Raw genomic sequence first — 22820 nt, forward strand, 5'->3', positions numbered from 1 at the left:
CTAAACTTTTAACTTTTCCAAAACTATATTTAGTGTCTAGTTTTTGTTTCAATTTAGTACTTGTCGATAAAAACTTAGCGACACTACATTTTTATGGGTAAGTTACATCATTTATCACTAAACTAATTACATCATTTATCACTAAACTATTTATTCACTTATATTTTGATACTAAAGTTTAAAATTCTTCAATTTAACTACTTAACTTTTGAATTACTCATATTCTAATCGCTTTTATTTATTTTATTAATAATTATTGTGACACAACATTCTTTATTATTATTTTATTAATACACAATTAAAAATAAAAAATTTAAATTTGAAAGTTAGAGTGATTAAATTAGGAGTAATTTGAAAGTTAAGTAATTAAATTAAAAAATTTAAACTTTAGTGACCAAAATAGGAGTGAGAAGATAGTTGTAACATCCTCAATATCGGGTTAGTGACCAAATTGTAAAGTTTCAGAATTTGGAAGGAAGTATCTACATTCTTCTTCCTTCTTCTTCCCGTGGGTTACTTTCATAAAGGTAAGTTTAATTTTAGTTGGTTAATTCTTTCGTTTTAAAGCTTGTTTTGACTCTTGGGATAAGAAAGATTAAGGAAAGCTTTAGGGGGCTTAAACCTCAAAGATTAACAAGTTATGAGAAATTAAGAAAAATAAGTTTTTAAGTGAATTTTTGATATGGAAGGAGTTAATAGATTGTGAAGTTGAATTTGACTTGTCAAGGATTAAATTAAGAGGTAGGAAGTGTTAGAATTGGAATTAGAACATATTGGAATTTTGGTATGATTTTTGAATCTTATATGGAAGATAGAATTTTGAGTTTAAAGAAGGGATTATGGAGTAGAATGAGTTTAAATATGTGTATGAAAGTTAGGATATTAAAGGGAGTGAAGTATGATGTGTTGAGCTGAAAATGAAGGATTTTCGGGCTGAAATATGATTTCTGGGCAAGGGGGAATCGGTACCCATTCAAGGGGAACCGATACCCTTCAAGCGAATATGAATTTCCAGTATGTCATAGGGGAACCGATTCCCCCTAAAGGAAAATTGGGAATATGGGTTTAATTAGTTAGTTTAGTTGCTAGTATCCAATTGCAAGGTGTAGGTATCTAATGATGATCTCGAAATGTACGTTTATGTAGATTTGGCAAGTAAGATCAATCAAGGGAACGATAAGAGATGGGAATTGACTAGTGAGGCCAGGTGAGTGCATATTCGATAGTATATGTGTGCGATGGGAATAAGACTTGCGATGAGTCTATTTCCTGAAGTGTACACATGAATGCATGATTAAAGACATGAGGTGAATATGCATGTATGTATGCTTGATTATATGGATCGATTTGTTCTTTATGTGTTAGATGAAAGTATAAGTAATTACATAAGAAAGGTTATGAATTAGATGAGATGTAAACTATGTGATCATGGTAAAATATAATTATATGATTATGATAAGTGAAATAAGCGGGATAATATTGATCTATAGGATGAAGTGAGAATAGTACACTAACTAGGAGATTGAACATAAATGATAAGATGAACATAAGATAAGCTAGAGGGAAAGATTCATATGTTTAAGTAAAGCTATAACACATAGGTTGAATGATAGAAATTTGTGAAGTTATATGAGAATATTATACGAGTTATATGAAATTGAAGTAAGTAAACATATTAGATTATACATAAAGAAAAATAAAAGTGAGATGTGTTTATAAGTCTGACATAGATGAATATGAATATGAATTATAAGAGTGCTATATGATTTATATTAGGATAAATCTTGAGGATATATATACATATATAGATATGAAATGAATAAAATGATTATAGGAATCCATAATTATGTGATGAAATGGTGGATTACCTGAACATGTGAATATATATAGGTCTAAGAGAAGGCATAAGATTAAGATATAAGTAATGTGACTATAAGTATAGATATGCTCTAAGTGATATGACTTATAAGTATTTCTATTATAATGTTACATGATATGTTATGTATGTTAAAGGAATTATGTTATGGTATAAGAATGATAGGAAATATATATGTGAAAACAAGTATATGCTACGAGACAAAACTTATGACTATAAGCTACGGGAAAGTGTTCTAGGTGTTTCGATATATTATATGAAGTATATGATCTTATGTGAACAAGATATGATAAGTATGTTTATATGAATAAAGGTGATTGGGTGAGAAATGATAGAAATTATATGAAAACATGACATATGTGACATGTGAACTATATGGAAATGATCTACGGGTAAATGAACTACGTGACTATGTGATCATATGAAAAGAAGATATGTGATACGTGATATGTGAAAGTGAATTACAAGTGTATGTGTATATTTGAAATGAAATAAATGATAACGCCCATGTTATGTGTCATGAGAGCTAGGGGTATAGTTGGCATGCCAAGAGTCGAGGGTTTATTCGGTTCTTTAGGACATATGTATATCCTTTGGAACCTGTGTGAAGTCTTGAAAGACACATACTTGATCCATAGTATATGTATATGATTCTTAAGCAATTCTACGGGCACTTCGGTGCATTTATACGAGCTGTGGTGACAGCATAGTGCACAACCTCTATAGACTCACATATCGATAGTTCTCACATATGTACATGGCTAATCCAGAGATATGAACAAATATAAGTTAGTGGTATGATAAATGCTATAGAAAGGATATGATGTTGTGTGTATAGTGTTTGATTGAAAAAGTATGTGATTAGGTGATACATGTGAATGATGAATTATGTGTATGTATGTATTTACTGCGATTAATCTGATATGATTCTATACGATATGAAAATGCCTGGAATTTTATAACATGATAGAACAGAACATGCATGTATCAATATATGTTTTAAAGTGCATTATAAGTGGTTATGCCTCACTAAGTCTTCGACTTAGCGTGTGATTGTTTCACACGTAGGTTTCGAGAAAAGTAAGGAGGGATGCGGAGCAAGACAGGTCAGTTTTCCTTACCAAAAGATCAGATCAGAAATATTGGATAAAGTATGTTTTTGGTTATGTATAAAGTGTTGGCATGTAATAAGTCATTAAGTACGAGCACTCTGATAAAGTCTGTATTTTGTTTTAAATAAAGTTTTAAATTTCCCGGGATTTTTCTTAAGAGTCAAGGTTTGAAAAGTCAATGTGACACTTCGGACTCGTATCCGGGTCGGATACGGGTTGGGGGTGTTACATTTAATGGTATCAGAGCTATGGTTTAGCCGATTCTCGGCATAAACCGAAGTCCAAAAGGTCATAAAAGGTGTACATGCCAACATAGATTGAAAAATTTCTGATCTGATAGTGTAAGGAATACGTTGTCTTGCTAATAAAATAAAAAATGGTTTAATACAGTAGAAATCCGATCGTGATAATTTCGAAGTAAGTGAAAGGTGATATTCCTGATGGTGATAGCTATTCACTTGCCCTGGCCAGGCAGGATGAAGAGCGGACACCTCAGGAAAAGCCTAGTAAGATCAAAAGTTGATTTCAGAAAGCTGAAATCATATCTGAATGATGATAGAAAGTTTTCATCGTTTGAAATCGGAAAAATGATATAGAGTTATTATGTGATTAAGATAGAATATGGTGAACGGGTGTTACATTTAACACCATAAGAATGTTAAAAAGATCTAATGACGTGATGAGTACGTATAGAATAACTTAAGGATAAGTACATCATTGACAAGCGTTATAAGATGTATATGTCAGAGCTTATGAGTTTGGAACGAAGTGATAATATTGCGCATAAACAAGAGTATGTTTATGATAAGGGTTGCAGTTAAGATGGGAAAAGTTAGCATTGGCTAACTAAAGTACGTGATAAAAATGTACTGGAATTATAAGATTATAAGATATTTTCAGGATATAATAACCAGATCTGCAATGGATCTGGATACAGTTGTATATTTGGATCCTAGTAAGGTGGTATAGTAAAGGAAAAAGGAAAAAGAATTGGTATATTTAAATAAAGCTGAGGATTGATAAGAAGAGTTTGAGAATATGTATATCGATGATCAGATTATAGGATACAGGAAGTCAGAATGTTGAGTATGAATAAAAGAAATTTCGGGATATAAGAGAATAGAGGTGAAATTGATAAGCTGAGTAAGTGAATTTTTAAGATAATTTCGATTTGACAGGATGTATGTGTTTGGTGGATTAGGGTTTGTACCCTAGATTGAACATATATTATTGACTAGCTGTCAGAGTAAAAGTGATAGAATAATAAGATTGAAGGAAAAGGTAAAGTTGAGTTAGTTGATTATGATGTGAATTTGAATATGATTGTATATTCTGAGCAGATAGCTATGATGTAGAAACTGAGATAAGTATTTGCATGGAATCTTCAGGAAGAAAATACAAGTATAAGAATGATAAAGAATAAAGTTATGTATAAGAAATGGGTTATTAAAGTAATGAGGATGCAATGAAGATTGGTACATAAAGATGAGTATAAGTGATAAGACAAGAGTATGGGAACATGAAAGGAAATATAGGATTTATGTATAAGGAATAAGGAATAAGAATGAAAGAGATTGATTTAAAGGATCAGATACGATGACTATGGAAGTACAGAGGACAATTTTGTTATAGAAATAAGACAAGTGTGCAAGGTGATGTGAAAATATTGTTTGACTCCTTGAAGTATAGATTTAATCACGTTGAAGAAGATTTAAAGTTGTGTTTTGGTCAAATGATGACGAAATACAAGTTTGGTATGGTTATAAGGTAATTAAAGATTGATAAAGAATTTGATTGATTAAGGATTTTGAGTGATAAGAACTGATGCTATTGGTTATATGATAAGTAACATGATAAGTATGTATAAAGGAAAAAGGTAGTTGAAGAACTAAGAGAAAGAAAGATTAAGTAAAGGAAGCAACATAAAAACATTGGAAGATATGTTCTTACTAAGTTGTTCAGTGAAAAATTCGAGGACGAATTTTTTTAAAAAGGAGGGAGATTTGTAACATCCTCAATATCGGGTTAGTGACCAAATTGTAAAGTTTCAGAATTTGGTGACTAAAGTAGAAGAATGAAAGAATTAATGATTATTTGAATATATATATATTGAAGGTTATTTGGTAATTATGGAAGAATTGAAAGGGTATTATGGTCTTTTTATGTAAAAGATAATTATCTCTTATTTAAAGAGATAAGCTGATGGGTAAGGAAGTATCTACATTCTTCTTCCTTCTTCTTCCCGTGGGTTACTTCATAAAGGTAAGTTTAATTTTAGTTGGTTAATTCTTTCGTTTTAAAGCTTGTTTTGACTCTTGGGATATTAAGAAAGATTAAGGAAAGCTTTAGGGGGCTTAAACCTCAAAGATTAACAAGTTATGAGAAATTAAGAAAAATAAGTTTTTAAGTGAATTTTTGATATGGAAGGAGTTAACAGATTGTGAAGTTGAATTTGACTTGTCAAGGATTAAATTAAGAGGTAGGAAGTGTTAGAATTGGAATTAGAACATATTGGAATTTTGGTATGATTTTTGAATCTTATATGGAAGATAGAATTTTGAGTTTAAAGAAGGGATTATGGAGTAGAAATGAGTTTAAATATGTGTATGAAAGTTAGGAATATTAAAGGGAGTGAAGTATGATGTGTTGAGCTGAAAATGAAGGATTTTCGGGCTGAAATATGATTTCTGGGCAAGGGGGAATCGGTACCCATTCAAGGGGAACCGATACCCCTTCAAGCGAATATGAATTTCCAGTATGTCATAGGGGAACCGATTCCCCCTAAAGGAAAATTGGGAATATGGGTTTAATTAGTTAGTTTAAGTTGCTAGTATCCAATTGCAAGGTGTAGGTATCTAATGATGATCTCGAAATGTACGTTTATGTAGATTCTACGCATAAAGCAATTCCGGAACGTTTGGCAAGTAAGATCAATCAAGGGAACGATAAGAGATGGGAATTGACTAGTGAGGCCAGGTGAGTGCATATTCGATAGTATATGATGTGCGATGGGAATAAGACTTGCGATGAGTCTATTTTCCTGAAGTGTTACACATGAATGCATGATTAAAGACATGAGGTGAATATGCATGTATGTATGCTTGATTATATGGATCGATTTGTTCTTTTATGTGTTAGATGATAAAGTATAAGTAATTACATAAGAAAGGTTATGAATTAGATGAGATGTAAACTATGTGATCATGGTAAAATATAATTATATGATTATATGATAAGTGAAATAAGCGGGATAATATTGATCTATAGGATGAAGTGAGAATAGTACACTAACTAGGAGATTTGAACATAAATGATAAGATGAACATATAAGATAAGCTAGAGGGGAAAGATTCATATGTTTAAGTAAAGCTATAACACATAGGTTGAATGATAGAAATTTGTGAAGTTATATGAGAATATTATACGAGTTATATGAAATTGAAGTAAGTAAACATATTAGATTATACATAAAGAAATAATAAAAGTGAGATGTTTTATAAGTCTGACATAGATGAATATGAATATGAATTATAAGAGTGCTATATGATTTATATTAGGATAAATCTTGAGGATATATATATACACATATATAGATATGAAATGAAATGAAATGAGTTATAGGAATCCATAATTATGTGATGAAATGGTGGATTACCTGAACATGTGAATATATATAGGTCTAAGAGAAGGCATAAGATTAAGATATAAGTAATGTGACTATAAGTATAGATATGTGCTCTAAGTGATATGACTTATAAGTATTTCTATTATAATGTTACATGATATGTTATGTATGTTAAGGAATTATGTTATGGTATAAGAATTGATAGGAAATATATATATGTGAAAACAAGTATATGCTACGAGACAAAACTTATGACTATAAGCTACGGGAAAGTGTTCTAGGTGTTTCGATATATTATATGAAGTATATGATCTTATGTGAACAAGATATGATAAGTATGTTTATATGAATAAAGGTGATTGGGTGAGAAATGATAGAAATTATATGAAAACATGACATATGTGACATGTGAACTATATGGAAATGATCTACGGGTAAATGAACTACGTGACTATGTGATCATATGAAAAGAAGATATGTGATACGTGATATGTGAAAGTGAATTACAAGTGTATGTGTATATTTGAAATGAAATAAATGATAACGCCCATGTTATGTGTCATGAGAGCTAGGGGTATAGTTGGCATGCCAAGAGTCGAGGGTTTATTCGGTTCTTTAGGACATATGTATATCCTTTGGAACCTGTGTGAAGTCTTGAAAGACACATACTTGATCCATAGTATATGTATATGATTCTTAAGCAATTCTACGGGCACTTCGGTGCATTTATACGAGCTGTGGTGACAGCATAGTGCACAACCTCTATAGACTCACATATCGATAGTTCTCACATATGTACATGGGCTAATCCAGAGATATGAACAAATATAAGTTAGTGGTATGATAAATGCTATAGAAAGGATATGATGTTGTGTGTATAGTGTTTGATTGAAAAAAGTATGTGATTAGGTGATAACATGTGAATGATGAATTATGTGTATGTATGTATTTACTGCGATTAATCTGATATGATTCTATACGATATGAAAAATGCCTGGAATTTCTATAACATGATAGAACAGAACATGCATGTATCAATATATGTTTTAAAGTGCATTATAAGTGGTTATGCCTCACTAAGTCTTCGACTTAGCGTGTGATTGTTTCACACGTAGGTTTCGAGAAAAGTAAGGAGGGATGCGGAGCAAGACAGGTCAGTTTTCCTTACCAAAAGATCAGATCAGAAATATTGGATAAAGTATGTTTTTGGTTATGTATAAAGTGTTGGCATGTAATAAGTCATTAAGTACGAGCACTCTGATAAAGTCTGTATTTTGTTTTAAATAAAGTTTTAAATTTCCCGGGATTTTTTCTTAAGAGTCAAGGTTTGAAAAGTCAATGTGACACTTCGGACTCGTATCCGGGTCGGATACGGGTTGGGGGTGTTACAATAGTTGAGTGATGAATAATGTAATTTACCTATAAAAATGTGTCACGTGCAAATTACCCGTTAAGTTTTTAATAGTGATATACTAAAACTAAACTAAACAAAACATTAGTTATGGTTTTGAAAAAAAAAAATCAAAGTTTAGGTATTAAAACATATCAAAACTGATAGTTTAGATACTAAATGCGCAGTTTATCATTATCTTCTTTATTTGTGATTTTTTATATGATTTTTCATATATATGTGTATTTTCAATATCATAGTTATTATATTTTTATTGTGCGATTGTAGGGACGAAGTTAAAATTAATATTGAAAAGAATAAGTTATCTAAATTTATAATAATAGGGACTTATTAGATATTTAATCTAAAAATTTGAAGGGAATAAAAATTTAATTCTACTTAAATCTAAATTGACAGGGATCTAAAATAATTTAAACTAAAATTTATTCATTTATATATTAGAAATGGTTAAGTATGTTCATATATTTAATTACGGTTTAGTTTATGTGGTTATTATTAACTAACGACGGGTCAGAGATCCACGTCAGCTAAACTGTTTGTGTTTAACTGCAAGTGGCTACATTGAAACCACTTAAATAGTTATATGGTCATACTACCAAAAGTGAAAACATGTTGATCGTTTCGACAATAACCCTATAGTTAAGTGATCATTTGAGTAGTTTACTCTTTTTTTTTGTGTCGTTCGGTACAATTTGATAAAATATTAAAAATTTGAGGGCGTTAGAAAACTCTTAGGACTTAAATGATTTTTCTTTAAAGAGTTGGAGGACCTAAAGTAAAATCTCCCCTTTCAAAGTTGGACTCTTTTATCATCTTTGAGAAAACCATTAAAACCCCTTTCCTTTTCACATTTTTCCTCCCCTTCACCATACTGAATCCAATCTGCACATCTTTCATTTCCCTCATGTTCTTTCTAGGGTTTTGAATTTCCCCCTTTTCTGGGTCACCCCCAATTCTTCTGTAAGTTGCAAATTTGTTGTCTCGGTACCCTTAGATCTCCCTTTTAAGATCCGGGTTCCTTTTGTTTTCGTAAAAGATTCTCAATGTCACAAGGATTTTCAATCGAGCTTTACTTCGATCCAGCACTCGAGAACCAAGTCTTGAAAGCTTGGAATGTATTGGCTCGTCGTCAAATCAGCACCCAGTTAATCGAAATGGAGTCGAGGCCTCACATTTCCCTTTTTTCAACCCCTTTTCTCGACCCGTCGAAGCTCGAATCCGTCGTGAAGTCCTTCGCTTCAAAGCAAGAGCCTCTGGCTCTATCGTTCTCTTCAATCGGGGCTTTCCCAAATGAAAACAATCTTCTTTTTCTCTCACCAGCTCCAACAATGGCGATCCTACAGTTCCAGGCTCAGTTATCCGAGGCAATCAAAAAGGAAGGGATTGAAGTTGGAGAAGATTTCAAAGTCGATTCTTGGATTCCCTATTGTCCCGTGGCTCAACAAGTTCCGAAAACAAGAATTGCTGAGGCTTTTTGTGTGTTGAGGGAGTTGAAATTGCCTGTTTCTGGATATGCAATGGAGATTGGATTAGTGGAGTTTTCGCCTGTGCGTGAACATTTCTCGTTTGGACTTGGGAATACCATTGAGACATAGAGATTGGAATGGTCCATTATTACAGTGTTAGTCTTTATTTTTATTTTATAAATATCCTTTGCCTAATGTGTTGCTAATGTAGATTTTTATAAATATTAATGGATGTTGGATTCTTAGCTGCAAGATTTTACCTTGTTTATTGTAGAATCCTATTGAAGTAAATGAGCTTTTAGTTGTTACTATTGCATCTAATGTATGTGTGATTATATGTTCTAGCATGACATGAATGGCCAGAGAAATATTGGATGAGAAAATATATGGGTTTGGTTCGAATCTTGGTTTGCTTGCTTTGAAACATGTTGTTTCCATTTATATATACATATCTACATACACTCACATGTGTGTGTGTGTGTATATATATATTATGTATAGAGTTCAGCATTTTGGATACATTGACATTTTGCCTTGCCCTCACCAAATGGATAATGGAAACTGATAAAAAGTGAGTACTGCTGGTCTCCGACAATATGGTTAGCAGCAGGTGAGCCACTGGTCTACCATTAAGGCAGTAACGGCCTTAACAGGCCAAGTTTCTTAAAGATTCATTCCTGAGTCCGGACTCTTTAAAGTACAATTTTATTCTCTTTGATCCATTGAGCTATGTTATCCGAACTCTTTAAAGTATCCGTATGCGACATATTTGTTGGACGCATTCAAACATGAGTATGGAGGTATTGAGCTCCAATCCTTAAATCTCCACAGAATTAAGTTGGTTTTCTTATTGGTAACCATGACATGGACTAGAACAATTGGACATAATTCCCCAGCTCCTTGTAATCAAAGTTCCATGAACTCAGGCTTGATATCCTTGTCATTTTCTACAGTAAAAGATCATTAATGGAAGAAATGAGATCATAATGCCTATAAATTGAGACTTCCAATGACCAAGGAAGTACTAAAATTTATAGACTGGCTTGAACTGTATTAATACATTCTTCACATTGCAAAGATTCTTAGTAAGATGTCATCAGGATGGAGAAACGGCCGTTGCTGTTGACAAAAACTTTGGGATTTTCTTCAGAATCTTGATGATCAACGCATCAACTCCTGTATAATGGTTGATATTGTTTTTTTTTCCTGTTGTATCTATTGTTTCATTTTGTGTTTCTGTTTCAGCTACATCTTGACATCCGTTGGTGACAAGCTGAGCAGGTAATATGGAAGGTATTTATCGGCAATCCTGTGGGGAAGGAAAGATGTCAAAGGGTACCAGATATTTTTCGTTGAGAAATTATTCCATGCTAAACCAGTAAGTTGGGGAACAAAGCATGGTGAGAATGGAATTTGAGAATTTCCAACTATATTTCAATTAACTTATCTTATGAACAGCCTTCAGCCCTTAACTGAAATTATTTTTACTTGTTTGTGATTTGTGATGGATGTTCCAAATCTCCAGTAAGACCCGAGTCCATTGTTATTGGTTGGATAACCAAGAAAGGCTTTCTGCAATGTATTTCAGACATTATTTGCTTGAAATGCTACAACTAAAATAAATATTTTACCTTTTCATCAAGAGGAAATTTAAGATTATATCTCCTTTATCTCATTCTCTTGATAGCCAAGTAGCTACGCTAGAAAAAAAGTGTTGTGCTTAACATGCAGTATTCTAGTTTTGTAGAACGAAATACATGAATTTGACGTGGAATTCTCTTATAAAATCAGAAGCAAACTATTGCATGAAGCTAACATTCCGACAAATTTTGTCAGACCGACCCTGACGTGAAGTTACAGATGTTTTGGCTTTTCTGCCGTTTTATCTGAACTACCAGTGATGCAAAAACTACAGGAGGATACTTGGAAGCCACTGTCTTGTTAATTGCAATTTGAAATCTTGACTGGGTTGTACAAGCTTTAACATGCACACTGGAAGGGTATAATATGTTCCTGGGGGATTCTTAATAGCATCTCCCATAAGATATCTGAAATGACTAGTGAATTATGTTGATGGAATCCATCCTTCTTTTAAATCTTCATCAGTAATTACTGCAGGTATTAGTCTTTTTCCTCTAAATTTTATGAGCCACTTATGAGAGTAAAATGACCTCTTTTAAGAGGAGGTAATCATCTGTGGTAAATGTTTTCAGAACAATCTTTATTTACTCGATTTCATGTTGAGCATCTCCATGAGTAGGGTAGATAAGGTGGACAAATCGTTACTTTGCGTTGAATCCCTAGGGTGTAGTAGAAAAAAAATATAAAGATAATCCTTGACGAGAGCATTACGAGATTAAGTGATAGAATGTAACACGAGGTACTCTAAAGAAGGTAGGTATTAGATGGTGTGCATTAATCCACATCAGAAATAAAAAAAGGGGTCTTTTTGTACATTACAAGCAGTGTGTGTGATCCACCTTAGAAAGGAAAAGAAAGGTCCTTGACTATATAAACCAAGTGTGTGCACATTCTATTATACATTTTTCTGGAAAAAGAAAATCTTGAAGCTTAGTAGGCATGAGTTTTAAATTCCAATATCTGCTTTATCTGTTACAGTCCCTTGTTTGAGCTAGCTCAGCTTTTCGAAGGGAGACCGAAACCTTTAGGACTCGTTAAAAGAAAAACCACGATCTTTTTAAGGTTTTTGATAAACTTTTGACTTAACTTTTATTCATGTCAATTAGTCTCTTTTATTGTTCCAAACTTGAATACTTCAAGACTGTTTTAGTACTACTGACTATTGGTCAAAAGACACAGGAAAGACAAATAATAATAGGGCCAGAAGTTGAAAATATGGCTAGATTTCTGCAATTTGCAGATACCATTTTTAAACCACATTTTTCGAGTTAAGGCAGGCAAAGGGGGGCAGCCATTGTCTCAATCATGATGAGCCATTTGCATCACAGTTTTCCCATCAAAAACTCTGCTAAAGAAAGGGAACATCTCACGAAACAGTCCGAACTGGCTCGAATCTCGACAAAAAGACAGAGGCAGTCTCTCTCACATTGTGTTCTTATCTGGTTACCATTTCTCTACTCCTTTTGAGCCTATTTGTCATCTATAGGATCATCTTTTCGACTTAGAAACACCTTAGCACTAACCCCATTTGCTTATTATGTGTGTTTTGTTTTTTCTGTATCTCGAGGGTCATATACTTATGTCCATGTTCGAATTAGGGATGAAGTGACAAACTTACCATAAGAATGAATTGAACAACAAAGATTAGCCATAGCAATGAAAGTAGATTTTCTTTTGTTTTGGTAAGGGCACATAGATATAAATGCTGGGGATTGCATACTTGCATAATTCATCTCAGTGATCGACAATCAGCAAATGTTCTTTGTCGGCAGCTGGTAATGCACATATTAAATAGCTCCCTTGTTCTTGTGGGGTTTCAGTATATGAAGTTTGTTTGTTGTTCCGGTAAACGGTCCACCATTTTTAACCATTTCTATATCTTTTGGTTAATTACTGCTTGGCTTTTGCATTTGTTTGGTCCACCATTGATGCAACTCATTGAACCTATGGCTATCCCATGATTTCCATTGTTGTTTTGCAAAGACAGAATAGATTACATCTTGATTCTTGCCTACTGCTAAAGGGTACTGAGATTTGATGCTGGCTTTGAATCTATTCGATTTTATGTCGCTCCGACTTTAAGATAACATATATTTATATCCGACGCTGACACTCAAATCCGAGATAATTTGATTCTTAACTTCATAATTAATGATTCATATATCAGACCCATATCTTAAAATACTGATCTTACTGACATGAAACATATATATATATATCTAGTTATGAATTATTAGTTATTTGATTGAAGGTGTAATACTTGATATTATACTGAAATGCAGGGTACAACAATGGCTGATGAGTCACATGGGAGTAATAGCAGGTCGACAGCCATACTCGCATGTGAGACCATCCCAATTGCCAAATAGCTACACTAAGACCTTTCATTTTCCCCAATTTTTTTGGTAAATTATATGTTTAGTACCTAAACTTTCATTTTTTCAAAAATCATACCTAAAGTTTAGATTTTGTTTCATTTTAGTACCCATTCAAAATTTAACGTTAAGTTTTGAAAAAATTGAAAGTTTATGTACTAAAACGGACCAAAATTGATAGTTTAGGTACTAAACGCGTTAGGTGTTTAACGACAGGATACTAAAATGAAATGAAAACTAGTTAGATATAGTTTTGAAAAAATTGAAAGTCTAGGTACTAAAACAAATCAAAACTAATAATTTAGGTACTAAATGCATAGTTTACTCCTTTTTATAAAGAAAAATAGGGATTAATATATATATATATATATAGCCATGTTCTTGTGCTTGGTTGTTAGGTACTTGTGGGCTTCCATGGATGAGCCTTGTTGAGGTGCAAATGCTTGGTTGGTAGGACACACTCTCTTCTTACCACATGTAATTTGCATTACCCCATTTGCTTTCTGTATTCACACATAGATTTAAGTGAAAATGACAAAACTTATCCATATTTTGAAAGAAAAAAAATTCCCAATTAAGTAGAACTTATAGATAATGAGGACTCAATTAGGCCTGTAAACGAACCGAATGAATTCGAACGGGGTATGTTCATGTTCGTTCGTTTAATTTTAACCGAACAAATGAATGAACACGAACATAAACGAACAATTCGCTGAATTTTCGGTTCGTTTACGGGCCTAGACTGAATCGTTAAAAACCACCACAACTATCATCTATCTCGTTGTACATAAACGACCAGACATAATATTAGCGTTTTCTACCAACTCTTAACAAATTGGGGGTAAAATTCTAACCGTAAATAACTAACAAAAACATGGATAAAGGGGAAAGATCAATGAATAATATCCTAAAGTCCCCCACAAAAGGGTTGTCATGGTTAGGCTCACATGGGGAAGCCTAAGATTTTGACCCCACACCCACTAAATGCTGCCCCTTTCTAGGACACCCACCCCTTTGTTTATTTTACTTTATTGTTTGATATTCCCTAAATTTATACATTCTTTTTTTTAAAAAAATATTTTTTTATTAATCGGGAGTGAGTGACTTAAAGTGAGTATAAGTCAGTATATGTTTATAGGTGACACTCCACCATTTGACATTAAACTTAGAATTCTATAAAAAAAAATATTAATAAATTTAATCATCAATATTTTACTTTTCATCAATTCAATAATTATTGTTTTGGTTAAATTTTAGGGTAAAATACACAAATGGTCCCCCGGTAATAACGTATTATTTTGTTGAGTCTTCTTGCTATTAAAAATTATAAAACGATCATTCAACTATAAGACGTTGTTTTGTTGAGTCAGCCGATTATTAAAAGTTACAAAATGGTCACTCGACTATAAAATTGAATTTTATGTTATTTTATAACAAATTAATTTTTAAAACCTACTTCTTTTATTAACATTGTACCACGTCAGTAATAAGCAGTGTCGTGACTGGGGCGGTGCGAGATGGGCGACCGCACAGGGCCCCCAAAAAAGTTATCTATAGTGGCGTTTTTTCAATAAACGCCACTATATATGGATTTATTGTGGCGTTTTCCAAAAAAAAAGCCTACTATTGTTGAGGCTTTTACTAAAAAACGCTACTATAGATGGACCTATTGCGGCGTTTGTCAAAACAACGTCACTGTTGTTGCCCCGAAATCGAATATATCTAGAAAATAAGGGGCCCTTTATAAGAATTTGTACAGGACCCCGACAACCTAGCCACGTCCCTGGTAATAAGTATACATGGAGTTAAACTATCACACGGAATACTGCATCAATATAATAAATAAAAATTTATTGATCAAATCATTATTTTCATTTTTTTAAATTGGCATATAAAAATGTATTCAATCTGTATGTGTACTTAAAAATTCAATACTCCATATATATATAGAAAACATATATAAATACTTATTATATACGTATATCAATAATAAGTACTTCATAAAAATAAAAGAAAAAATGGATATTTGTAAATGTAATCACGAGATATTAAATATATGGATTTTTTGGAGGCAGAAGTGCATGTCATGCACGATGCATGCTTACGATAAGCATGCAATAATGGTGTTCATGCATGTGTGGGTGATCTACATGGACCACGAAGTTCAACATCACTCAAAGCTAGGGACAGGGGCAACATTTTAGGTTAAATGGGACGAATTTGAATTTATAAAATTTTAGGAGGTGAATTTGAACTTATAAAATCTTAGGGTGACGGCCTCCATCTGCCCCAAACTAGGTCAATACATGCTAAAAGGTGGGACTAATCAGGAGCATAACTAAGAATTTATTAAAACTAAGTTAAACTATTTTCTATAAATACATTTTTTAATTGAGGGGTGTTTGATAATTTTTTTTTATTTTTTTAAAAAATATTTTTCAATATTAATTAATACTTGAAAAATAATTGACAGGGTCCTCTTAACCCCACAAAAGTCAACCCATGGGTCATGTTGAACCATATTTTGATATAACAAATTAAGGCAAAATGTTTTTGGACTTGAATTGAATTTATTCAAAGTTTTCAAAAATAATTCAAAATCCATTAAAAGTGAATTTGAGCACAAAACTGATTTTCACGTAGGAAGTACCGATATTGTTTTTACAATATCGATACTATATGAACATTATCGATATTGTTTATGTGGTACCGATATCCAAGGTAAGAGAAGTATCGATACTCTCAAGGTAGTATCGATACTACCAACATTGCTCAAATTCCAGAATGCAAAAATGGTACCGATAACCAAAGGGGTATCGATACTACTTTACATAGTAGTATCGATACCATGAAGGATAGTATCGATACCGTCAGACCCAACGACTAGTAACGGCTAGTTTTATTTCAATATTACAAAGGTAGTATCGATTCTCCCTATAGGAGTACCGATACCCTTTGTACTGGGCAGTTTTATTTTGCAGAGAAAATATCCCCAACAGCTCCAAATCACTCCTAACGTCTAGAAACGACCACAAACACATTCCAACATATAAATACAATTTCAAGACACTTGAAGAAGAGTTAGAACACCTATCCAAGCAATTAAACACAAGAGAAAAGCTTTTCACTCTTTATTCATATTCACTTGTAGATATTTTGTTATTGTGAGCTTTAATTTTTGTAAACATCTTCCTTTTTAGAGGTTTTATTTGTTTACATATTTTTTCTTTGTAAAGGGGTTTTGTTTCTAGCTGAGCCTTTGAAAATCTAGGGAGTTTTGTAAATGTTATCTCTTTGTCCTTGAAAAAGAAAGAACAAATTAGTGGATTTGTTGGAAAATCCTAAGCGAGGAGCTTAGGTAGTGGATGTAGACTTAGTTGAGAAGTCGAACCACTAAAAATCGCTGTGCAAAATTGTATATCTTTTCTTTCTCCTTACTCCCTAAGCAATTTTTGAGGATTCACCCCTCTTGTACATTTTTCGCTCGTCAATTTGAGCTTTAACAATCCCAACAGGTCCAATAATTTCCAACTTATAATTTAACACACAAAGGATTAAGTTTTATCTAAATTCAATTCTATAGAATTATTTTTTTAATTCTATAGAATTAAGTTTTTTTTCTCTTCAATTTGAGTACGAGACGAGTTTTTGTGAAAAATGATATCATATTGAGTTGAACTTAGGTTTAAGGTAAAAAAAATATTGACCTGAAATAATAATATAATTATCTTTTATATTTTTAGAGATAATTAGTATAATCTCTCTCTATATTTTTTCAATTGACTTCTTATTTTATCAAATAAATATATGATTTTTTATTTATGTGTCGGGTTAGGTTGGATCGAGTACAAGATTTAACTTGGGTCAGATTGAATCTTTCTAAACCCAAGTTGAGCTGAGTGTTGAATGAAGAAGTATAATACTCGAGTTTGATAAAACTAAATCATAATAAATATGAAATCAAAACACAAGATTAAATATTGTTTATTAGGGTCATTTAAAAAGTTTAAATTTATAGGGGCCAACAATGAATGATATGTTCTTTTATAGGGGCAAAAATAAATTTATCTTTGTCTTAAAACTTTTCAAAACTTCCAAATATTTTTTGGGAGCTTCTTATTCATAAGACAATCACAGTTATTCATTTTACTTACCTCACTGTAATAAAATGAAGTTATCGACTGAAATATGACGTAAGGTAAATGAATATACATACTCATTGTAATAAATCAAGATGTGCTTTGAAAAGAGAAGCGATTGTAAATTTAACTCAATAACGTGTTTCTCAGATCTCCACATATGAACATGCAAATAGAAACACATTCTGAAAGCTAAACTAACTCAATGCCATACAAATAACTTTATCATACTACATACATTCATAACATATGCATGTTGATAGATATAACCAAAGAAGAAACATCATTTACACAATCCAAATCAATAAATATATATGTTGACATCATGATGTAGTATGACCTTCACATAACCTTAGAAACTCACATCCATACAATCCCTGTTTATCTCATTCATTAAAACACTCAATTTAATATATATATACATTTCATAGAATTTAGGGTAAAGTATACAAATGATCCTCGACTATAGAATACTACTTTATTAAGTCATTCGACTATTAAAAATTATAAAATGATCCACTAACTGTAGAGTGTTACTTTGTTGAGTCCCTCAACAATTAAAAGTTGCAAAATAGTCACTCGACTATTCATTATGTTCCAAGCATGTCTTTTCTGTTAAAAATTAATGGCATTCTGAGTTAAACGTTAGCATACTGACTGTAATATGATAAAATCTGATCTCAAAATCTCAAATATCTATCATACTTCAGTCATCATGTTAGCGTTCAAATTGGAAAACCACCAATTTTTTTAACGGAATATGACGAGTTTGAAATTTAATAAATAGTTGAGTGACCGTTTTGTAACTTTTAATAGTTCGAGAGACTCAACAAAGAAACACTCTATAATTGAATGACCATTTTATAACTTTTAATAGTCGAATGACTTAATAAAGTAGTATCCTATAATCGGAGGACTGTTTGTATACTTTCCACTAGAATTTATAATACTTCTATTTTAATAAAGTAGCATACCATATGTTGCGGCTTAGAATAGGAGAAACGTATATAAGGAGAGTTGTGTTGAATTGACTTTGAGCATTTAATAAAGGAATCAGGCTTTGAAATTGAATCACAAAATGTTCAGGTGCAAGTCAGTCATGCGTAGCTAGTGAAGATTGATATATATTTGAATAAATGTTGAGAATTTAAGGATTATGGTGCCAGGTAAATAAAAATAAAGAATGCCAGACCCTCGTACTTTAAAAAAAATCAATACGGTTCTTGTATTTTTTTTTATATCTAATGTGGCCTTTAAACTTAAAAATAAGATAAAATGTTTTTGGTCAAAATAAATATCTAAATTTATCTTTTTGGTCAAAATAGGTACTTAAAGTATTCAATTTTTTCATCCAAGTACCTAAAGTATTCTTTAATTAATATCACATGTCAATTTTTTTAGAACTTAGATAAAATAATTGAATACTTTAGATACCTATTTTGACAAAAAATATAAGTTTAGATACTTCTTTTGACTAAAAAATACTTTAAGCATTTAGATGAAAAAAATGTGCTTCAGGTACTTATTTATAATTAGGGATGGGCATGAGACTCGAACCTGACGGGTTCTGACCCGACCCGATCGGGTTGGGTTTTCTTTTAAAAAAAATTAGAGACGGGTCGGGGTCGGGTTCGGGTTTAGGGTGAAAAATATCCGACCCGACCTGACCCGACAAAATATATATTTTATATTATATATTTAGGAATAATTACAATAATACCCCTCTCTCTATATATTTTTTTCAATTAAGTCACTGTTTTTATTGAATAAAAATAATTTTTTATTATTTCGGGTCAGGTCGGGTTTATAAGTTATATATCGGTTCGGGTCGGGTGAACTCTTGTTTTGGTCGGGTCGGGTCGAGTCTCGGGTGGAGGCTACCTTATTCTCGGGTCGGGTCGTGTGGACCAAAAACCCGACCCATGCCTATCCCTATTTATAATATAAGTCTAAATAGAATTGATCTCTATTAAATCGAATTAAAACTAATCTAATTAGAGTTATTTTAATCACCCCTGTATACAGCTGGGTGGGTAGGGTTGGATTTAATTATGGAGACTTGAATGTAGATCTCAATGATACCGCGTGAAACTTTGATTAATAATACAAATGCCAACCATTTGTATCATATTTACTAGGGTGTTTAATGAGTTAAGTAGCTCGAACTCAACTCGGTCAAAACTCAGTAAACACACGATTTGAGTTGGTTCGAGTCGAATTCAAATTCGACTCGAGACCTTAAAAAGCTGAGCCGAGCAAAATCTAATTCAACTCGATAAATTCGCGAGCAACTCGTTAATTTTTTAAAATATTTTTTAGTAATTACTTCACAATTATTTCATTCAAAAAATAAATCTAAATAATAATTATTAATTTATTAATAAATAATAAAAAAACAATAAGTCAACTAATCTATTATTTTTAATAAATAATACAATATTATTAATTAATAATATTATATTACTAATATCCTCATATAGCATTAGCAGATTTTATTTTTAGTTAAAAAAATAAGGTAAATTTTTTACTGAGCTTAACGAGCAACGAGTCGAGTTAAGCAGTAATTTTTTTAACGAGCACAATTTTAACGAGCTTAACGAGCAACGAGTCGAGCAGTAAAATTTTTTAACGAGCATGAATTAAGTACTGTCCAACTCTCGATTGACTCACTCGATAACCACCCGTAATATTTCCTCTACAATGAGATAAAAAGGAAACTTCTTAATCATTGGTTAAATGACAGCAAACCTCTTTAATTTGCTTCCTGTTTATTACTTTTCATTTGAAAGTTCTATAAGTTGTGGGGAAAGGTGTCTGGTCGAATATATATAGGTTAAAATCTATTTATACTGTGTAAAATTCTTTTATTTTTACAATTTTTTATGATTATTGGATTGAGGGAAATTAAAGGCTGAAATTAACACACACGTGTGTATATATATATATATAATTTAAAGTTGAGTTTAAAATCAGATTCAAATATTAAAATTTAGGGTAAAGTACACAAATGATCCCCCGACTGTAGGATGTTGTTTTGTTGAATTCCCAACTATTAAAAGTTACAAAATGGTTCATCGGCTATTGGATGTTGATTTGTTGAGTCATATACTATTGAAAGTTACAAAATGATAATTGATTATTCATTATGTTCCAAACTCGTCCTTTTTCGTTAAAAAATTGGCGGTTATCTAAGCTTAGTGTTAACATGATGACTGAGATATGATAGTAGTTTGAGATTCTGAGATTAGATTTTATTATATTACAATCAGTAGATTAACGTTCAGCTAATAATATCTTCAATTTTTTAACAGAAAATGACAAGTTTGGAACATAATCAATAGTCAGATGACCATTTTATAATTGTCGAGTGACTTATAAAGCAATACCCTATAGTCGATGGGCCATTTGTGTACTTAACCCTAAAATTTATATATATACATGGATAGATTTGAAATATTCATGAACTTATCAAGCAATTTCATTAATTAAAGAAAGTGTTGTTCTTGTTAGAGGTTTCGATTCAATAACGACGTTTACGTTTATTATCAACCGATTGAGAAATTTTTGAACAAATACTATCCTATAAACACTCGAGATTAAATTTAGCATATAAATACATAACCCATGCCATCTCTAATTTTGCCACATAAAAGGATTTATCATTCAATTATACTAATGTAAAACCAAGTAAATTCTATATACTTCTATATTTTTTATGATTATATATATACTTCCTCCGTCCCATTAAAAATGTCTCATATTAATTTTTTAAAAATCAAGTTTTTTAAACTTCGATCGTGATTATTTTAAATATTTTAAAAATATATTAAAATAAATAAAACTCTTGATTTTATATCAATGTAACTAGATTCCTATTCTTTTTAATATGAAATATTATATGTGATTTTTTTTATTAATCGTCGATATCTAATCTATTGATTAGTTAATTTAAATCATTTATTATAGAGGCATATTACAAAAGGATTTGAATTTCTAATCTTACTAAAAAAATTAATGTTTCATTCTACCAAACTAATTAATGTTAGTAATTTTATAATATTATATTAATTATGATTTAATTTGCACAAATCGCTATTAATATATTTTCCTATATTTGTTTATATAGGACTAAGTTAGATAGATAACTCTTAGTTACAAAGCATTAAAAATAGGTTAAAATACACGAAAGGTCCCCCGATTATAGGATATTACTTTATTGAGTCCTCTTGACTATTAAATATTACAAAGAGAAAATCGCCTCAGTGGCCAAAAATGCCTTATAATATACGATTTTAACCAACTTTTTCCGGATTTGCCAAAATGACCAACAAAATCGCAATGCGATCGCTAATTCGCAACGCGATCTCCATTATCGCAAATTCGCGTTGCGATAGTTGGAAATCGCGTTGCGATGGTCTACAGTGTCGTTGCGATTTTCCCAATTCGCAATGCGAATAAGTAAATCGCAACGCGAATTGGGAAAATCGCAATGCGATACTGACTATCGCAATGCGATACTTACTATCGCAATGCGATAATACAAAATCGCAACGAGATACTGACTTTCGCAACGCGATTCTGACTTTCGCAACGCGATTTACATAGCGCCATTCGTATTAACGCGTATTATTTTTTTCAAATTCCAAACACAAATTTTTTATTAATAAATCGGAAACTGAACCGTCCACAGTAATCGCAACTCATAACCTTAAACCCAAAATCACAACACTCAGTCCCATCTCCATCTCTCACTCTCTACGGTGAAATCCGTCCCCATCTCCGAAGATTTCCGTCCCCATCGCCGGTGAAATCCCTCACAACCATTCACAGTCAAAAATCCCTCACAATCATTCAGAAATGGAAAATCAACCTCCGAGGGTTAGTTTTTTTTTTTTATTTTTATTTTGAAATTTTTGCATTATTTTAGGTTTTTCATATTGAGATTGATGATAAGTTTACTGGTAATTTCAATAATAGATTAACCATTTCACTTAGATTTCTTATTAAATTCATTCGATTGCTGCCAATACTGCTAAACTGTTTAGCCTGTGAAGTTAGTATTTGTCTTTGTTTTGTCTTTTGGTTGAAGTAATGCAGAAGAAGAATAGTTTAGAGAATGAAAATCGCAACGCGGAAATAACTATCTCAACGAGAGAATCGCAACGCGAAACCAAA

General features: G+C 31.9%; 1 protein-coding gene across 1 annotated transcript; it reads left to right on the forward strand.

Moving 5' to 3' along the window:
• The first annotated feature begins 8882 nt into the window (after positions 1 to 8882).
• Positions 8883 to 10823, forward strand: LOC120123666. Its single transcript, XM_039142506.1, has 2 exons — positions 8883 to 9645; positions 10736 to 10823. Exon 1 carries the CDS (start codon positions 9068 to 9070, stop codon positions 9617 to 9619), a length of 552 nt encoding a protein of 183 aa, XP_038998437.1. The 5' UTR covers positions 8883 to 9067; the 3' UTR covers positions 9620 to 9645; positions 10736 to 10823.
• The last annotated feature ends 11997 nt before the right edge of the window (positions 10824 to 22820 follow it).

Source organism: Hibiscus syriacus, unplaced genomic scaffold, assembly GCF_006381635.1.
Source record: "Hibiscus syriacus cultivar Baekdansim isolate YM2019G1 unplaced genomic scaffold, ASM638163v2 tig00110402_pilon, whole genome shotgun sequence".
In the NCBI taxonomy this organism is placed as follows: domain Eukaryota; kingdom Viridiplantae; phylum Streptophyta; class Magnoliopsida; order Malvales; family Malvaceae; genus Hibiscus; species Hibiscus syriacus.